We start from the raw sequence: 18,349 nt of genomic DNA on the forward strand, positions 1-18,349 counted from the left end.
TGGACAGGGAGGGTCAGACACGACCTTGTCATTAGTTTTCACAACCTGGGACAACTGTCTAGTTAAAGAAGACACCTGCGCAGTCAGCTCTTTAATTGCAGCACGATTAGCTTGCAATTCAATGTCAACTTTGTCCTGCTTTGAGTCAATATTTTCAAGTTGAACTGCACCTACAGTCACAGGCCGAGTCTTTGATGCTAACCCAAAACGTCTCAGTCTCTCTGCCTCTTCACTTGTAGACTTTGTGATCTGTTCTAACAGGAAGTCATCACTAACCTGCAAGTCACCGAGGAGAGGTTTAAGGTCATGCCTGACGTAACAGTTTTTTTCATTCAATCCTTGGTAGAGTGTGTGCAAAAATGTACCCTGTATCAATTTCTTATCATAGCTGAAATCTGCACCAGGTTGCTCTGACTCAAAAAGGACACGCTGTTTCAGTCCCATTATTCTGTACAGAAATTGCTGTGCACTTTCTTTCTCTTGTTGCCTTGCATTACTCAAATCTTGAAAAAGCTCAGTACTATTTTTATCTCTGATATGTGAGCGTAGGAACCTCTTAAGCTCATCGATGTTTAAATCACATTTGTTAGATAACATTTCTTTGAATGTACCTGGCTTCATTATCTTGAAGATTGTGCGGATTATTTCTGTCTCAGTAAAACCTTCCTGTAACCCTTCATCTATTTGTTTGCATAGATTACTGTATGACACATCAGAACCAAAATCAGAGATTTGTCCACCATAAAGCTTAAACTCTCTGCGTGGAAATAAAGCTGCAACATCATTTAACCTCAACATCTTGTCTCCTACGCTGGAAGAGGGGTTCCTCTTACCAACTTCACTTGCTGTCGGTGGTATGTCAGCAGTGGAGCCTCCTGCTGTCTGTGTTGGCTGGAGGGGAATGTCTGTTTCTGGAGTAGCTGTCTGCAGGCCTGAATCGATGAGGTCCAGCTGAAGAGAGGCAGGACCACCAGTCCGACCAGCTGACACATTATCAGTTCTTGAAAGTGTGGTTGGGTCATCTCCAGTTGCACCGATATCAACGACGAGCAGGTTACTAACCAGTTCATCCAAAAGGAGGAGCTGAGCCATGCCTTCATCCTCTGACGCTCTCAGTTTCTCACTTTTAACAAAGTCGACAATCCAATCATACAGTTCTGGTTCACTTAAATCGTGAACATGAATGGCGCTTTCATCGTCAATCGAGGTCACGACTGTCTGCAGCTGCTGTGTACTCAATGTGCAAAGTTTTTTTTGTATCTTGAATATGAGTGCTCGCCGTGGATTGATGGTAGCCATGCTGACGTTTCACCGATTGCCTTAGCTCTCTGGATGACACACTCAATGCAGCCTTCCCTGAAGCCTCAGGAACCGTCTCTCGTCGTCTCCACACCAACCTCTCCTGGCAAGAAACTCGGGATCCCGGACGAGCCCCCAATTGTTACTGGCACCAGACCTAGGGGAATCTGAGCCAGTATCAAGCGGTGCAAAGGCACAGGAATCCTTTGCACCCAATTTCTGTGGATCACAGAGGAAGCGAGTTGAAACAATGTTACTCTGGCAGAGCTCGTTTATTCTGAGCCGCGCATTTTCAATTAAACAAACACAACCACAATACAATTCAAATGCAGTCAACAACATCCGGAGTTTCCACAAAGAAATAAAATAAAATAAAATAAAATAAAATAAAATAAAATCCTCAAATAAAATAACATAATAGCAAAAGAAATTAAGAAAATCTAATCCTAAATTAACATAACCCAACTGAACAAAACATTCCATCTACAACACACAGTAAACTGACACACCAACGTTTGTCAGTTACAACTGTTTTTTTAACGTTTGTCAGTTGTAACCGTTACAGCGGCCACAAAAGAGATCAAGCCCACCACAAATAAATACACTGTTATAAGAAACAAAAATATTATAATGCTACCCAAACAATACTGACCGATCAAGTGATATAAATAAATTTAAAAATCCCCAAGGCTCCAACAACAAAAAGCAAGCTACACGCCGACACAGATCAACGGCAATACAAAACTTTGCAATTATACATGTAAGTTATACAATAGACTCCGAAATTAATCTTTATATATGTACAGATCATTTTACATGGCTTATGAGAGTGGCCTTCTATCTTACCTGTGGATCACAGAGGAAGCGAGTTGAAACAATGTTACTCTGGCAGAGCTCGTTTATTCTGAGCCGCGCATGCCCAGAGCCAGGAAACTCGTTCTCCTCGCTAGACCCACAGCGGCGCGAGAGCGCCCCCACTGGCAAGAAGACACACGCACACAACAAACACGTCTACACACACAGGAAAAAAACAAAGACAAAAGACAAGACCAACTCCGATAGAAAAATAGGGGGTGTATTTTCTATTTAGTTATTGATTTTTTTTTTTTACCTTTTTTTCTCAACCCACTACATTAGGGATCTATTCGATCAGTCAGTTTTATTTATAAACCACTCGCCATGCTAAGAGTAGCTCAAAACGCTGATCTGTTAAGATCTTAGAGTAACAAAATGCTGCACACGTTTATCGTGAATAAAAAGTGTGGTCTGAGATTGTCAGTGCAATAACCTTAGTTAAAATTACAAATGTTGTAGCATAATTTCATTTGACCGAAATTTATTCGTACTGCTTCTGAAATTATTATTATTATTGAATAATCTTGATATTTTAAATGTCATCAAATGTTTTCAACTGTTTAAGTGATAGTTTGGAGACTTTGGAGAGAGAGTTTCTTTTAGAAATTCCATTCAGTAGCTAACTCTCGTGTAGCCTTCGTTTAGTAGCGTAGGCTAATTGTCCAGTCCAGGAAGCTGAAGCTGAAGCTAAAGGCTAGCCGGAGAGCGGCAGACTTTTAACTTCCAAAAAGAGATTAGAAGCATTTCAATTCCAATGTGACATTATTAATAGCATTTACAAAACCTACGACATTTTTGATTAGGATTATTTTAAGATGGCAGAAGTGTCGTTTGATCTTGGCTCTTTTTCAGGCTAGCCTCTAGCTTCAGCCTGTGGACCAACTAATCTGTGTTTTATATTAAATGAAGGCATCAAGAGTCTATTGCAGAGCAGATATAAACTATTTACTATGTTTCCACTGAAATTTACTTTCAAAATGCTTAACTTTTGTTTTTGTTTGTCATGCTGCCTGCTTTCTGCTCCTTTACATTAAACGTTGTTGCTAGCATGCTAACTACTGTTACCGTTCTAATGAGCGATGTGTGATTTTCCATTAGTTTTCGCATCGTTACATTTTTCCCCTGACAGACAATTTTGTCTCTGATGACAGGAAAGTGAAAAATCAGGAGTGTGCAGAAACAAGCAGGGGAGGGGCAGCGTCATGTTACTCTGTACTCCATGCAGCCTGTGAAGACTTAAATCCAGATTTTTTTATTTTAAAAAAGAAGGATTTAATGTTTTAAAACATTAGTAGTCTAACCCTAAACTTTGAGTGTTTATTTTAGGCAAAATACTTTATGATATGCACTTTGGTTATTTTTGTATGTTATTGTTTTGATTATGTTTTTTATGTGCTTCTGTGCAAAATGTTGCCATCTCAAGGTATTTAATTTTATTGTTTTTATTGCAATACAAGAAGGCAAAAATGAATGATCAACAAATAGAATATTTTCTCTTCCCTCAGAGCAGCTTTTGTGCTATTCCACAAAATGTTTCGATGACAACTGATTACTTTATTTGAGGCTTTATTCTCTCATGTGTGCTGCACTTGGAGCCCTGATGGAAGGTCTGGAGCCCACTGTGGCTCCATCTGCAAAATAATTCAGGCATTTGCTTAAGAACATTATATTTTTAAGAGAATAGTCAGACCAGGAAGGTAGGGGGGTAGGAGGGGGAACAGTGGCATTGTCTTTAATGGGAACCAGTCGCGGACGTGTTTAAAGCCATCTGAGTGGTCTGAGCTTGAGATGGATCTACCAGAGGCCGCGGCTTTAATCGGGAGCGATTTTTAATAGCTTGTCATTTATTAAATCAGGACAATGGCGGGTGCTTGCGGGCAGCGAAACCAGAGACAGACAGACAGAGTGGAATATGAAATGTAAGCAGATGTTTGAGAGGGGAAAGAGAGCGGGGCAGACGTCACAGGCTGAGTGCCACATTTTCTGTGTGTGTGGTCAAGTAATGTATATGAAAAAACGCTCAGGCTCTACCAAGGCCTGGACTTTCAGTTAGAGCCGCGTCGCTAATTCATGGCACAGTCCACACAGCTAAACCAGCGGCGTCTTAATGTGGCAACGAGGGCGGGCAAAGGCATGTTGGGTGAGAAACGATTTTCCCGCTTCATGTGGTGCGTTTGGGGGCCTGTTTAAACAATGTTTACCCTCATCCCATTTGTATGCCTGCAGGCTAACTAGCTCATCCTTCCACTAACAGGTAGCGGTCCGTGCTAGCGGCACACTGGTCCAGAAGACAAGCTTCACACTCAAGTGTGTTTTTCTTTTCTTTTAATCCCAACAGCAGGTTCACATTCAAGAATTTTTAGAAAAACATCCCAATTTCTTCTAAAACTACCATTAACTTCTTCATGTTAAAGTTTTATATCCATCTGGGTTTTGAATGACTCTTTCTAAAGAATACTAAACTCACCTTCTCCTGTCATAATTGACTGTGATTTGCATTCAGTTTACGAGAATACATGGTACCCCAGAGAGGTTAGCAAGAGCCCTGCCAAAATGTTAGGAAATGTTAGAGCAGCAACTGTGTTCTGTTTGGCTAGCCTGTTAGCATGCTGGCTTCAGCTTTTATGTACCAACACATGGAACAAAAGATACAATTAAATAAAATAGCTCTAGTTATTCAGTTCTTCAGTGCAGACAAATTACATTTTCTCTTTGTTATAACTCCCCAAATGTATATTGTTCCAGTCCATTTTTAGCATGCTGATGTAGCCAAAATCTGTGAGTGGCCAGGCTGTACTTGCGCTTACAGTTACAGCAAAACAAGCACAAAAAAACCTAAAGAAATGAAAGGAAAAACACATATTCTCTTTCACTTTTAGGGTGTAATTTTAACATTCGAAAACAATTTATATCTCAAATGGTGACTTACGTTGATAAAGGCTGACGAGTTGTACTGTAGGAAGGGCTGTTTGTTAGCAAAAGGCTAAGTAGGAAAGACAGCTGGCCCTAGAGGAGTAAATGTCTCTGTCTGACTATCTGTGAAAGGTCGCTACGGCAATTATAAACGAGTTTAGTTCATTAGTTTACAGTGGGGAACCTTCCAGAAGTGAACTTCGTGAAGCCATTGAGTGAATCTGATTCTGTTTAATAGAAATGATTCAAGAACTCTGTAAAGATGCTAGTTTTGACCTGAAATAGGATGTATGTGTTTTTGACCTGGAATGCATTTGCATACAGATTTTTATTTAAATGTCACGTAGAATCCACAATGGGGAGATACTGTATGTGCTTGAAGTTGTGCGTTGTAGTTCGCTAGAATTTAACATGGGTTGTCTTTCTCTCCCTTTATTTTCATTTTTTCAAACCTCAGGCCTCAACCCCAGATTTCTCTGGGCAACAGCTCAGGAGGCGTTGGAGTTTACCCTGGCGCTATCACCATGGCGACAACGGCGACGCCCTCCCCGCACCTGACCTCGGACTGCTCGAGCACGTCAGCCAGCCCCGAGCCGAACATCCCCGTCATCCAGAGCACGTACGGGGCGAAGTCCGAGCCCGGCGGAGGCAGCAACGGTACGGGCGTCGGCGCCATGGATCTCCCCGGTGACCCCGCAAACGGAGACGACGACATGGACATGTACGAGGACTTTGAGGACGAGCCCAAATCGGACTATAGCAGCGAGCACGAGACGCGGGAAGTGGTCAGCGCCAACTGACCACGATCTGGGGGCGGGGGGACGAGTAAAACAAAAACGTGACAATAAACCACGACTCCCTTTACGTCCAGAGACACGAACTCTGAGAACAAAGTTCATGGCGGAGACCATCCGGGAAGACTTTTCACCGAGCATGCCCAGGCAAGAGCTGGAAGACTTGTAGAACAGTGTCTTGACAGGCGCCCCGTTGAAGAGAAAGGGGCCGAGGAGGGAGAAGGTGTCCCACGAACACGACCTCAACAATCATTCAGACTTTGAGCTGACATGGAGCTGCAGTTTCCTACACTCCGACAATCGTTAAAGGAGCAAGAGGAGAGAGAGAGCGAGACAATGAACAAATGAGCAGCAAACGCATCACAACGCGGTGTGGTTTGTAGAGAGCATGCATGTTTTGTTTTTTTTCACACATCACAAAATGCTCTTTGACAGCTATTTGGTCTTAAATGTGTAAAAGAGTGTGTTAGTTTGACTATTATGACGTATTTGACTTTTCGTGACCCCGTTTGGTTTTCTGTTCCATCGATCTCTGACAGGCCTCACTGCCTGGACAAACTCTGGACTGTCGGAACTTGAAATTTCTAAAGTTTTTCATATAAATTCTGATTTGTGTTACCTTCTTAGTCTTACCTTACTTTCAACATAGTGCTAAGCCTTTCCCCCGCCCCCTTACAAACTGCTTATATTGCGTTACTGTTAGTTTTTTTTTTTTTAAGAAATATCCCAGCTCAGGTATGACGTGCCAGCTTGTGAATGTCGTTTTTTTTTTCTTTGTTTCCATAAAAGTAGGACTTTAATCTGTTCCATAGATAGGATTTTTCAGACTGTCATTGAAATATAGGGAGTTAAATCCCTTATTATTATTATTTTTATTATTATTATTATTATTAAGGAAGGAAAAACCCATACATTGTACAGTTTTCTTCAGATGTGCCAAACATTCACATTGTCCCGGGATGTTGTAGTCTTAATTTCCAATGCTGCAAAAAAAAAAACGAAGAAAAAAAAAGTCTTATACAATCACGTTTTTTCTATCTGGTGTGATAGATTGTTTTTTTCTTTTTTGTTTGTTTGTTTTTAAGTACAATGCTGGTTCCCCTCCTGATCCAGTCGCAGTCGGAGCTCAGGGAGGACACGTCTTCGTCACGCTTTCTCCCCCCGAGTCACACGAACGCATCGCATCGTGTGGAAGCCGCTTCACTTCCAGACACATCGTAGCAGAGTAGCTCATTTTATTTCCAGCTGCACTGGTGCTTTCACGAACCACGTTGCTCTTAGTTCCTTCACGCCAAAGCAGTTCGCTCGAAGCTTAGCGTAGTGCTGCATCAGCACTTATGACCGGCCCTTTAAATCAGGCTAACGACAGAGGTACTTTTTAGCTTTTTTTAAAAAATGTATTTATTTTTTACACCTTAAATTAATCATTTCTGAAGTGATGTTTTGGTAAATGCTTGGGAACACTTGACATTTTACCTGAATTACGTGACTCTTATTTACTGTAAATCCAGATTAGTTGGAGTTTGAGGCAGAACGTGCTAGCTTGTCCGAGGGCCGAACATAAAACGGGCTCTTACGGTTTTAAGTCAGGTCTCAAAACTTCTTACAATGTAGCCAAATGTTATTTTACAAACTACTGCGCTATAAATGCATCCATAAGGATTTTAGTAGCTGACTTACAATTATCTTGAGACTATACATTACAATATTATCTAATTTTTAAAAAATCTAATTATACGTCTAAACGTTTATAAATAATAATAAAAAAAGAAAATCTGCATCAAGGTGCATCTCTATCATAAACTGCACTGTTTAGTTTCTTTTAAGAAAGTAGATGACGGATGTTTAAATGGGGGAAAAAAAGAGGTCGGAGGTCGTGCGCTACTGATTATCTTCCTGTGTGAAACGTATAGAAAGAGTGGAACATGTGAAATGGTCCTGCTCAAAGTCGCTGTCTGATGTGATATTCATACTCCGAAAAATTAAAGGTATTTTAGCAGTTTGAGTGAGAGCTATTTTACAAAAATGTTAACATTAAATATAGTTTTCAATGAGTTAGTTTCTGTGACCACACTCGTGCGTTATACGTTTCTCTTAGGAAACGAATATTGTTCTTCCCTCCACTTTCTAGCTTCAAGTAATCACTGTAAATATGCATCCAGTGGAAACGTAATTACAGTTTAGTTTATCTGTAAATTGACATGAACTGTTTTTAAGATTGTTTTTGTTTTAAGACAGCAAAAGTTTATATTTTTCAGTCTCCTCTCGGACTAGACTTTAGCTTCAACTTTCTGGTTCAACTAATCTGGATTTATCCAAAACATTTTTGGGTCGCCTTTCAACAGAACCTCACTTCAAAAATCATGACCTGCCCCTTTAAGAATTGCTGAGTCCTGAAAGGATGTTTGAAGCTCTTCTTACTCAGATTCAGACAAAAGGTGGGAGAGCCGTTTCAGAGATGTGATTCTTGTGGATTTTGTGTTTTCGATTTGTCCTAAAATGTCTCCTAGCTTGTTTACTATAATCGTCCTCTTAGAATAATGTGAAATGATCTGAAAACTCACACATTTAAAGGCAAAACTAAACAGGTCGGTTATTTTAAAAAGATGACCTGTTGCATTTTCGCATAGTTCAAAATTAGCTGGACAGAGCTTCACCATTTGATGCATAACGATGCTGAGGGGGAAAATATTTGTGCTCACTCATATGTCAAATCTTTTTTTTTTTTATTATTTAAAAAATCTGGTACCCTGGGTGCTTTTTAAACATTTTTTTAACTTTCTGCTTCATGACAAAATTTCTCCTTACAACTATTTCCATCTGTATTTATTAGGACTGAACTTTGTCTTTAGCTCCTGTTACATTTCTGTTAGCATCATTCACATATTAAGCACTGGATATTAATTCTGATGTACTTTTCCTGTTTTTTTTAATTTTTTATTGACTAATGTGAAGTTATTGTTTGATTTAAAACATTACAAATTAGTCAAATAAAATCAGATTTTTTTTGAGGGGGGCCTCGGTGTTGCCAGGCTCCATTAAAATTGCCATTTCTTTCATTGCATTTTTAAAAATGATTATTATTGTTTCATTTATTTAAGCGAACTTTGTTTCTCGCAGCTCTGAACGGGCCACGCCGCCTCCGATCTCTTTTGAAAAACAAGAAAGAAAAAAAGTAACCTCATGCTCTTGTTAGTCGTGACCTGCGGAGGCAGAGCACGCGTTTTCACGGTCACACACATTTTTATTTTTGTTTTTTTCTTCTTTTTTTTTTTTTTTTGTGATGAGTATTGTATTTGAAATTTCAATTGTGCGTTTTAACATTTCATTGTATTTATTAGCCTGCTTTGGCTCTAAAAAGTGTCAGTACAACTTGGTGAGAGAGACAATCTGAAAAAAAAATATATATGAATAAAAAAAGAAAAGACTTCAGATTAACGTTGAAGTGTTATTTGCTGTGTGTATGTGTGTGTGTGTGTGTGAAAGCAGTGGGACAGGTAGTTCTTTACAAATTTCTATTTCCATTGCGCTAAATGGAGCTCGCTTTTTTTTTTTTCTTCTTCCAAGGATCTAATAATTTCCAACACAAGGCTTTCTGTTCCCAAAGCCTGACTGTTCCCCTCAGTCTTTATATTTTTGGTGGCCCATTACAGTAAATGTGGCCTATTGTTCCGCTGTGTGTGTGTGCGAGTGAGGTAACGCTACACACTCTGACTGAGCTGCGGTGTAAACGCCACGGCGCCGGCGCTCGCTGCAGCCAATCCAGCGACACAAACGGAGAACTCAGCCACATGCGACCACATAATAAATCTAATTGTAATTCCCAAATCAACTGCAGCGTCACCCTTCGAGGGGCGCCGACAAGTTTGTCGCACTCCTTTGTATAAGGTTGGGTGTGTGTGTGTGTGTGCCATAACTGAGTTGGGAGGAGTGTTTGAAATCATTCTTGTACCGTTGCCATGTTCATCTCATTAACAAAGTCATCATAATTTACATTTCCTTTTCATTTTCTTAAACTTTTTGCAAGTTGACAGATGGGGTGTGTGCGTGGGTGTGTGTGGGTGTGTGTGCGTGTGTTGATGGAAAGGTTTAAACACCTCAATACTTGACAATGTAGTTTGTAACATGATAAACTTTGCAGCACAGGCATCGTCACGGAAACCTACGCCTGTTCTTGTTCCAACTTTATTAACTTTACGGGCAAAAAAAAATGTTTTTATTTTACTAAAAAGAAAGTCACTTTAAATCAGCTGAGTTATTAAAAGTCCTGGTGAGAAACAAAACGGACGCGTGGTTTTATTGTCTTTGCATCGTCGAATCGGATAAACAGGAAAAAAAAACTATAAACTGTTTTCAAAATAAAGTGAAAGAAGTTGGAAAAACTAAGTAATTTCCAATAAAAAAAAAAAAATTCCATAAGAAGGTCAATAGTATAAAACACACAAACATTTTTAAATGCTTAACAATGTCAAGCTGTGTCTAATTTTTGTTTCATCTCCATGGTCCTTTTCTTTGATTTATGGCAAAGTTAAAATAATAAAAGTTGCCATAGTGCTGAGAACCACAGAACTGTTTACTGTTCACAGCAATAAGTTAGAAAACATAAAGATCTTGTGAGAAATGGTTGACTCTTCAGTGACATGTTCCCAGCTTTAACAACAAAAAAATAAAATAACGCGTTATGTATTTTTTTTTTAAACCTAAACTGAAGGTACCTGTTTCTTTAAAAAAAAACAAAAAAACATAGACATGCACAATTGTCCATATTTTGTCTGATGTTGCCACATGCAGGGTTTTCTGTGGCTGATATTTAAAATTCAGGGCAGGAGTTGTTGATGTTTTAGGTTGATATATTTTATTTGTTTTTTGACCAGAGATCAGAAATTTTCCATTTTCTTCCACGTGGAACCTTCGCAGTAATACTAATCGATAGTTCATGATCTTATTGATGGGGCATTTTAAATAAACCCAAACAAAATGCTCTTCTTTTTAAAGTATTTTTACATATAATTTTGCCATTTTCAACACTTTTTCTGAACAATTTATAGCAAAAATGTCTTGCACTACACAAGCCATAATTGAAAGAACGTTTTTGTTTTTAAAGCTGGGATAACTTTTATTGTGAATTAGTGCTAAAAAAAAAACTAGCGGGGAAATCTTTTATTTTGAAACAGGAAATTAAACCATGAAGTGTTTTGAGCAAGTTTTTTCCCCCGTTATTGTTCCTCTAATTGGTTATTTGCAGCATCCGGTTTAAGTGAAAACCTTTTGTTTCATTTATCAAACGGTCACCGTGGTGATCAGTCTGAAGCTCCCGGCTCCACTCTGCCAGCAGTGAGTCGGACCCGGTTCTGCTGAGAGTTGGACTCTGCCAAAGGTCGTCCCTTTGTCGCCGATTCTGTTCATGATATTTACGGACAGAATTTTGAGGCGCAGCAAAAGTGTGGAGGGGGATCCGTTTTAGTGGCCTCCGGTTCGGGCCACTTTCTTTTTCTCCCTTTTTCTGCAGATGATGTGGTTTTGTTGGCTCCATCGGACCGTGATCTCCAGCTCTCCACTGGAGCCAAGTGTGAAGTGGCTGAAATGGAAATCAGCACCATACTGAACAGTCTGGTCACTAGAGCACTTTGTTTGGCATGTTGTTAAAAGAAGTTTAACCCATAGGAATGGCTTAAGGGTCAATTTAACTGGTTTTGAACTTTTTAAAGCCTCTGTATATCCGTCGTCTGTGACTGATTATGTTAATAAGGGGGGGGGGGGGGGCAATGAGCTAACAAAAAAAGGGGGAAAAAAGGAAAACATGGTTTATAATATTCAACACTGGGGTTTGTCTATGTTCTGCCTGGGTGTAAAAACCGGCAACACAGAAACAAAGAAAGGTTCACGCAGTTTATTTTTACCCAATTCTTAGTTTGGTTTGGGACGTAAAACACTCAAAGTACGTATAAAGATTTAACGAACTTGCTAAAAAAAAAATGTTGCGTGTTTCTGGTCAGTGAAAGAGGAACATTAGACTAAAGGAAAGGGAGTTATAGTGGGCTTACCTTGGAAAACAGTCACTGGGATGCTATTTCTAGCTGGAAACCTGCTTGTGTTCCCATGTTGCCTTTTGCACCCTGGTTTCTTCAACTCACACCTGACTAGTGCGAGTCTGGGTGCATCTGTGCTATATTTAACCTGCTTTAAGGAAAAAAAGAGTGCAGCTCTTTTATAACACCTCAGGCTGCATCCAAACCAGCTCTGGTCAGTCCGCTTTAATCGAACTCCGGTTCGTTTGGGGACGCGTGACTCGCCTCTGGTCCGCTTCCAAACTTGGGTCTCGGTTTGGGTGAAGTGAACTCTGGTGCGGTTCGAATGCGTATGTGGATCCAAGTGGACCGGAAAAGGCTCCAAAGGTAGGAAGCGGACTACAGCGCAGGGCATGGACCTTACCAAGCTCCGCCCACAATCGACCTGGTGGCCGCAAGTCTCTCAAACAAAGCCTCGCGGCGCGTTGTTTCTATGTTAACATGGCGTCTTCCACATCGACTGATTCTCTGCAGTGTATTTCTGACTCGATTAGTGCATCATTTCTAAACTAAGTCGTTCATGTCATCTTTTTTGGATGAGATAAAGGTGTTTGAGCCACGCGATGCCTCCAACATTGAGCACGTCACAGCAAAATGCTTTCGCTCGATGAGGAAAACGGCAGATCCACACACCCTCTGCATCAATATAGCTGTGGACAAGATCACTGATGCCTTTTGTTCTTGCAAGGCTGGGTAAGTCGGGCATTCATCGTTATTTAGGCTACTTTTGAAACCACTGGGTGATTCCTGTGGTTTGTTGGCAGATGTTTGAGTGTGCCAAGGCCTGATACACTGTACTTGGTGCTAGCGTGGCTAACATGAGTAACAGTTTAGTCCAAAGCCTTTTCTGCTAAAATAAAATCTTTAGTGTATGTCAGATACAGACACATTGCATATTGATCTGTTTAGTTAACGTAAGACTGTGTAGCAGACAGGCTTCAAGGTGTAGAAGTTGTATCAGTTCTGCCATTATGCTGTACTTAGCTAACGGGAAGCTAAGTGTGTTTGTGAGACGGCCACTCATGTGACCACGTAGAATGGGCATCAGCCAATGAAAAGCGGCCCCTGTGGTAAGGTCCATTCTGGGTAAATGCAAACAAAAGTCTAAGAAACGACTCGTCTTTTACCAGAGACTTGAAAAAAATCCTGCAGCCGCTAAAATCTGACGCCACTTTTGCGAAGGAGGAAGTTACGCTTATGTCTTCTGAAGTTTTCGTTTCCTTCAGTGGTTCTGGGTGCAGCGCCCCCACAGGCGAAAGTGGGAACAGGCTTTTCTATTAGTTCCGTGTGTTTGACAGAGTGCAGTGTGAAGGCAAACCGTTCCAGGTGAAAATATAACAAATGTTGAAGTAATTCTTTCCAGTTTCCAACATGTAGAGGTTTCTCCATTATTGTGAATCAGTTGAGTTTTCAGAAATCTCCCTGATAATCTTTGAGGAGCTCTGACATTGAAAAAGAGGGGGCAAATATTAATAATCACAATAATTACCTAGCCAGGCTGTGATGGTGAATGTTTCTTTCAGCTCAGTGATTATACACACTTTGAATTTACCTTCCTTTCTCGTGGCTCTGCCATGTGTGGGGATGATGAGGTATAATGACACCTTTCTTCATGAAAGCCGGCTGGACGGGGACCTCGAGGCAAAAACCCACGTTTTGATTCTTAAAATCCACACTGAAGAGCGAGGGGGAACCACAGCCTTTCTTTTCTCTCTTCGTTTACCTCTCCTTAGCAATCAGCCGTGCAGATCAAGAGAATTGTAAATTGTAAACACAAAAGACGGCTCCCTTCATTCCCCTCTTCTTCAGATGTGTTGAAGGGGCCTCTTCAGGGAGGCATCAAAGCGGAGCGGCCATGGTGCTGACTACTTTGGGTTTGTGGTGCTTCAGCATTCAAATGCTCGTCAGTCCAGATGAGTTTAATTGGCCTCGCACTTTGTTTCTGTTCGGCTGACAGTGAAGGTAAAAAGTTGGCCAGAATCCTCCATCACTCTGTACTTCAGCCACACTGCAGCATGGTGCCATCAATGCCATTGTTGTCACCGTTACGTCACTCGTGTTTTATTTGATGCGAGAAACATGAAGCCAAGCAGGTGAGCGCTCACGCTGCCCATGGATTAAAGGGGCAGTATTATGTAAAATCTACTGTTTTGAGCCATACACCATGTTCTAATTTTATCCCCTCATTGTTGCTTTGATTCTTTAATGCCTGTTTGAGAAATAATTTAATCTCTATGGCAACCATTCAACTGTGCAAAATGCCTGGGTGGACCTAGCTCCGCCTTTGAGGACAAAGCTCCTCCTTGGAGCTACAACTTTCCAAGCTTCCACCCCACTACTCCCCCACTCAGCTCCTTCAGACTAGCCAGCAGCAATCAGCAGTTCCACAACAATGTGGGACTGCACAGTATTGTAAGAGCTAAATCTCAGTGAAACTCTTTAATAATGTTAAAAACCTTTTCAAAGGACCAATGTTGTGATTTCTTCCTGAAGGCGGAGTTTCAGAAAGAGCAGAAGTTTCTTAAAGAGACAGAGGCCCAATTTCAAGGCACCATATTACCAAATCAAATCTCTCTTAAATCATATTTTATAATAATATGCGTACATATTGTGTATATATGTATGTATGTATATATATATATACATATATATATATATGTATATATATATATATATATATACATACATACATATATACTAATTTTATAACAATTGAAGGTAACAGTTACTGGACGTTTGTTTTTTAAAATGATTCTATGAAGCTAGAAAACACATTATACTGGCCCCTCAAAGGATATAGACAGGATAGGATATAGAAAATTCAAAAGTGATAAATGTTGCTTTTATGATTTATTGGAGAAAATGCAAGAGATTCTGGAAACTGATCTAAAAGTAAGAAAGTGACAGTCACTGAATGAGCATCACTTTTAACATGTCAGGGATTTAAATGATCTTCCAGGTCGTATGGAAATAGAAGAAAAACATACGTGTTGCCAGATTTTATTCCCCTGTAATATTTGACTTAATTTCAAATTCAGGTCAAATTCAAATTTTTAAATACTCGATTTGAAATTGCTAAATGTTGTTGTGATTCGTATCATCGAAGTTTCTTCAAATAGTCGTAGGTTGTGCTGAAGGATCTCCTGTAGAGGTCTGCATCACGGCAACTCCGAATGAACCTCTGACTGAAGACGCTGTTGTTGTAGAGCATGCTCGGGTTTCTCTGCAAGTTTGTTGATTTTGGGAAGAGTTTTTCTTTGCACATCAATCTACACATTGATCTACAGATAAATGTAGAACAATCTGCAAATTAATGAGGAAAAACACATTAAATCAGGTTCTAGCCGCACTACTGGGTTTGTCAAACATGAAGTGATTAAGAAAATCATTTTAGCTTGTTTCACAAAAACCTTTCTGGTAATAATTGTAATATTTCTTTTTTGTTACAGGCATGAAAATCAAAATTTGTCTTTACATAAAGCAAACACCTACCTTTAATATATGTTGGTGTTTTCATTTTTACCGAGCGGACAATGGCAAACCTGCAACAGGTTTTATTCACATACCAAAGGGTCAGCATCCTTGGGGAGCTATTCAACAATATTCAAACAGCTCATCAAAATTACCTGAATAAAAGAAAGATTGTGTTGGGGAAAAAAAAAAGAAAGAAAAATGAAGGAAATTGCTTTGACATTTTCTGGGTTTCCTTGTCTTTGAAGCGCTGCATAGAGGCATATACTTATTTTATAACGCAATTAGAAATGGAAAAAAAAAAAAATCTACAGCACTTTCTCGACAAAATAGGCAACGGACAAAGGACAATTTTCTCTTTTTTTGAGGCAAAGTCCTTGGGTCTTTGTAAGCGCATTAGTCCTGCTAATTAAATATTATATGTTAAACGAAAAATGCCAGGATGAAAAGCAGCCGGATTGTTTGACTCAAAGACACGGCGGCAGCCTTGATGAGTGGAAACTGTGCGTGACCATGAGAGGGTAAAGAACGTCTTTGTTGCCGGTCGTCGCTTCATTTGACCCATCATAATTCTTTCTAAGAATTCAACAATGCCCATTCCCCCTTTGTGCTTCGTTCAGAGACGGAAGACGAGAAGAAACAGTCCAGCCCGGAAGAAGGAGTGGCCGGCGTGTCTGAGTGCGTCACGTTCGCGTTGGAAAGTGGCGCGTGCTTCGTTTTGCTTTACACGGAAATGAATTGTTGTTCAGCTAAAACATGAAGACGGTATTTCCTCAAAGACCAACCAGAAAGCCAACGGGTCAGCGTTACTCAAACGTCTTCAGGCTGAGGACCACTTAACCCGTTTAACGGTCACGGACCACCTACCCTGAGACTGCCCCGGCATCGCGATAACACACACACACACACACATATACAGTATATATATATATACTGTATATGTATATATATATGTGTGTGTGTGATGCATGCCGAAATGAAAATATCGGTCTCTTAACTCACATATTGTTGTTTTCTTTGTTCATTCTAAAAAAAACGAGAAAGCCATGAACTGGTCTACTTTGGCATTTTGAGTTATTTACAGATTCTAAGCTTTCCTATAATGTCAAACTCAAAGAAATAATAAAAAAAAGAAGTTGTTCTCAAGTGTTTTGTGCATTAATAACATTTAAGGCTATTTGTGATTTAGAAGCACAATTAAAGGAAAATAGGCTTGAGTTGCTTTTAATACAAACAACAAAAAAAATCCTTTTCTGCATTGTTAAAAATTGTCAAGAAGTGGTGCGGGTGAGGTGGTGAGGCAGAGGCAGCGGACCCAGGAATGATGAAAAATATGAGGATTTAATGAAAATAACTTGTCCAAACAACAAACAGCAGGCACGAGGAAACACTGACGACACAGAAGCTAACATTGACGACGACTAGACTGGACATTGACGAGGACCCGACGAGGAACAAGGAACACAGGTGGAGTTAAATACACGGGAGGGTAATCACAGAGACGAGACACACCTGGGAACAATCAAGGGAAGGACAGGACAACGAAGAGACGCAAGGACACAAAAAACTCTAAATGAACACAGAAAACACAGATCCTGACAGTACCCCCCCCTCAAGGGCGGCTACCAGACGCCCAAAAAAAAAAACCACAACAAGGGTGGGCGGAGGGGCGCCGGATGGGGGGCCAGAGTCCAGAAAAAACAAAAAACAACCCACCATTGCGGGCGGAAACACAGGGAGGGCCAAGAGTCCAAAAACAACAAAAAACTACCCACAGGGTGGGCGGAGGCAAAGGAGGCGGGAACCACGGAGGTGGTCTGGCGGTCGTCCGCGGCGGCGGGAACCACGGAGGCGGTCCGGCGGCCGTCCGCAGCGCTGGAGGCGGGAACCCCGGAGGCGGTCCGGCGGCCGTCCGCGGCGCTGGAGGCGGGAACCCCGGAGGCGGTCCGGCGGCCGTCCGCGGCGCTGGAGGCGGGAACCCCGGAGGCGGGAACCACGGAGGCGGTCCGGCGGCCGTCCGCGGCGCTGGAGGCGGGAACCTCGGAGGCGGGACCCCAGGAGGCGGTCCAGCGGCCGTCCGCGGCGCTGGAGGCGGGAACCTCGGAGGCGGTCCAGCGGCCGTCCGCGGCGCAGGAGGTGGCAATGGGGAGTCCCGGGGGCCGCCCTCAGACGGCGATGACGAGCCCCCCGAGGCAGGGTCTCTGGTGGAGCACAGGGGGTCTCAGTGGGAACGCCGGGAGTCTGAGTCGGAACACTGGGAGTCTTATAAGGAACGCAGGGGGTCTTGGTCGTCGGGGTCTCGGAAGGAACATAGAGGGTCTCGGGAGTCGGTGTCTCGGAGGGAACGTAGAGGGTCTCGGGAGTCGGGGTCTCGGAAGGAACGCAGAGGGTCAGGGTCTCAGGAGGAACACTGGGGGTCTCGGTCTCAGGAGGAACACTGGGGGTCTCGGTCTCAGGAGGAACACTGGGGGTCTCGGTCTCAGGAGGAACGCAGAAGGTCAGGGTCGGAACGCAGGGAGTCTCTGGAGGAACGCAGGGAGTCAGAGTCGGAACACAGGGAGTCAGAGTCGGAACGGAGGGAGTCTCTGGAGGAACGCAGGGAGTCTCTGGAGGAACGCAGGGAGTCTCTGGAGGAACGCAGGGAGTCTGAGTCGGAACGCAGGGAGTCTCGGAAGGAACGCTGGGGGTCTGGGTCTCGGAAGGAACACTGGGAGTCTCGGAAGGTGCGCCGGCTGGAACGCCGGCTGATTCGGCCTCGGGTGCGCCGGCTGGAACGCCGGCTGATTCGGCCTCGGGTGCGCCGGCTGGAACGCCGGCTGATTCGGCCTCGGGTGCGCCGGCTGGAGGTGAGCCGGAGCGGAGCCTCGGGGCCGGTTGCGGGGGCGAGCCGGAGCGGAGCCTCGGGGCCGGTTGCGGGGGCGAGCCGGAGCGGAGCCTCGGGGCCGGTTG

General features: G+C 42.3%; 1 protein-coding gene across 3 annotated transcripts in view; it reads left to right on the forward strand.

Annotated features, from left to right (window-relative positions):
* Positions 1–9,293, forward strand: part of LOC116736960 (transcription factor SOX-6-like) — a 154,320-nt gene extending 145,027 nt beyond the window's left edge. For 2 of the 3 annotated variants that reach the window (XM_032589883.1, XM_032589863.1), the window contains exon 16: positions 5,525–9,293. In XM_032589883.1, the coding sequence (XP_032445774.1) occupies positions 5,525–5,867 (343 nt within the window). In that variant the 3' untranslated portion in view covers positions 5,868–9,293. The remainder of the gene's footprint in view (positions 1–5,524) is intronic. The other variant, XM_032589872.1, reaches the window with a different exon arrangement.
* The last annotated feature ends 9,056 nt before the right edge of the window (positions 9,294–18,349 follow it).

Source organism: Xiphophorus hellerii, chromosome 2, assembly GCF_003331165.1.
Source record: "Xiphophorus hellerii strain 12219 chromosome 2, Xiphophorus_hellerii-4.1, whole genome shotgun sequence".
Lineage (NCBI taxonomy): Eukaryota > Metazoa > Chordata > Actinopteri > Cyprinodontiformes > Poeciliidae > Xiphophorus > Xiphophorus hellerii.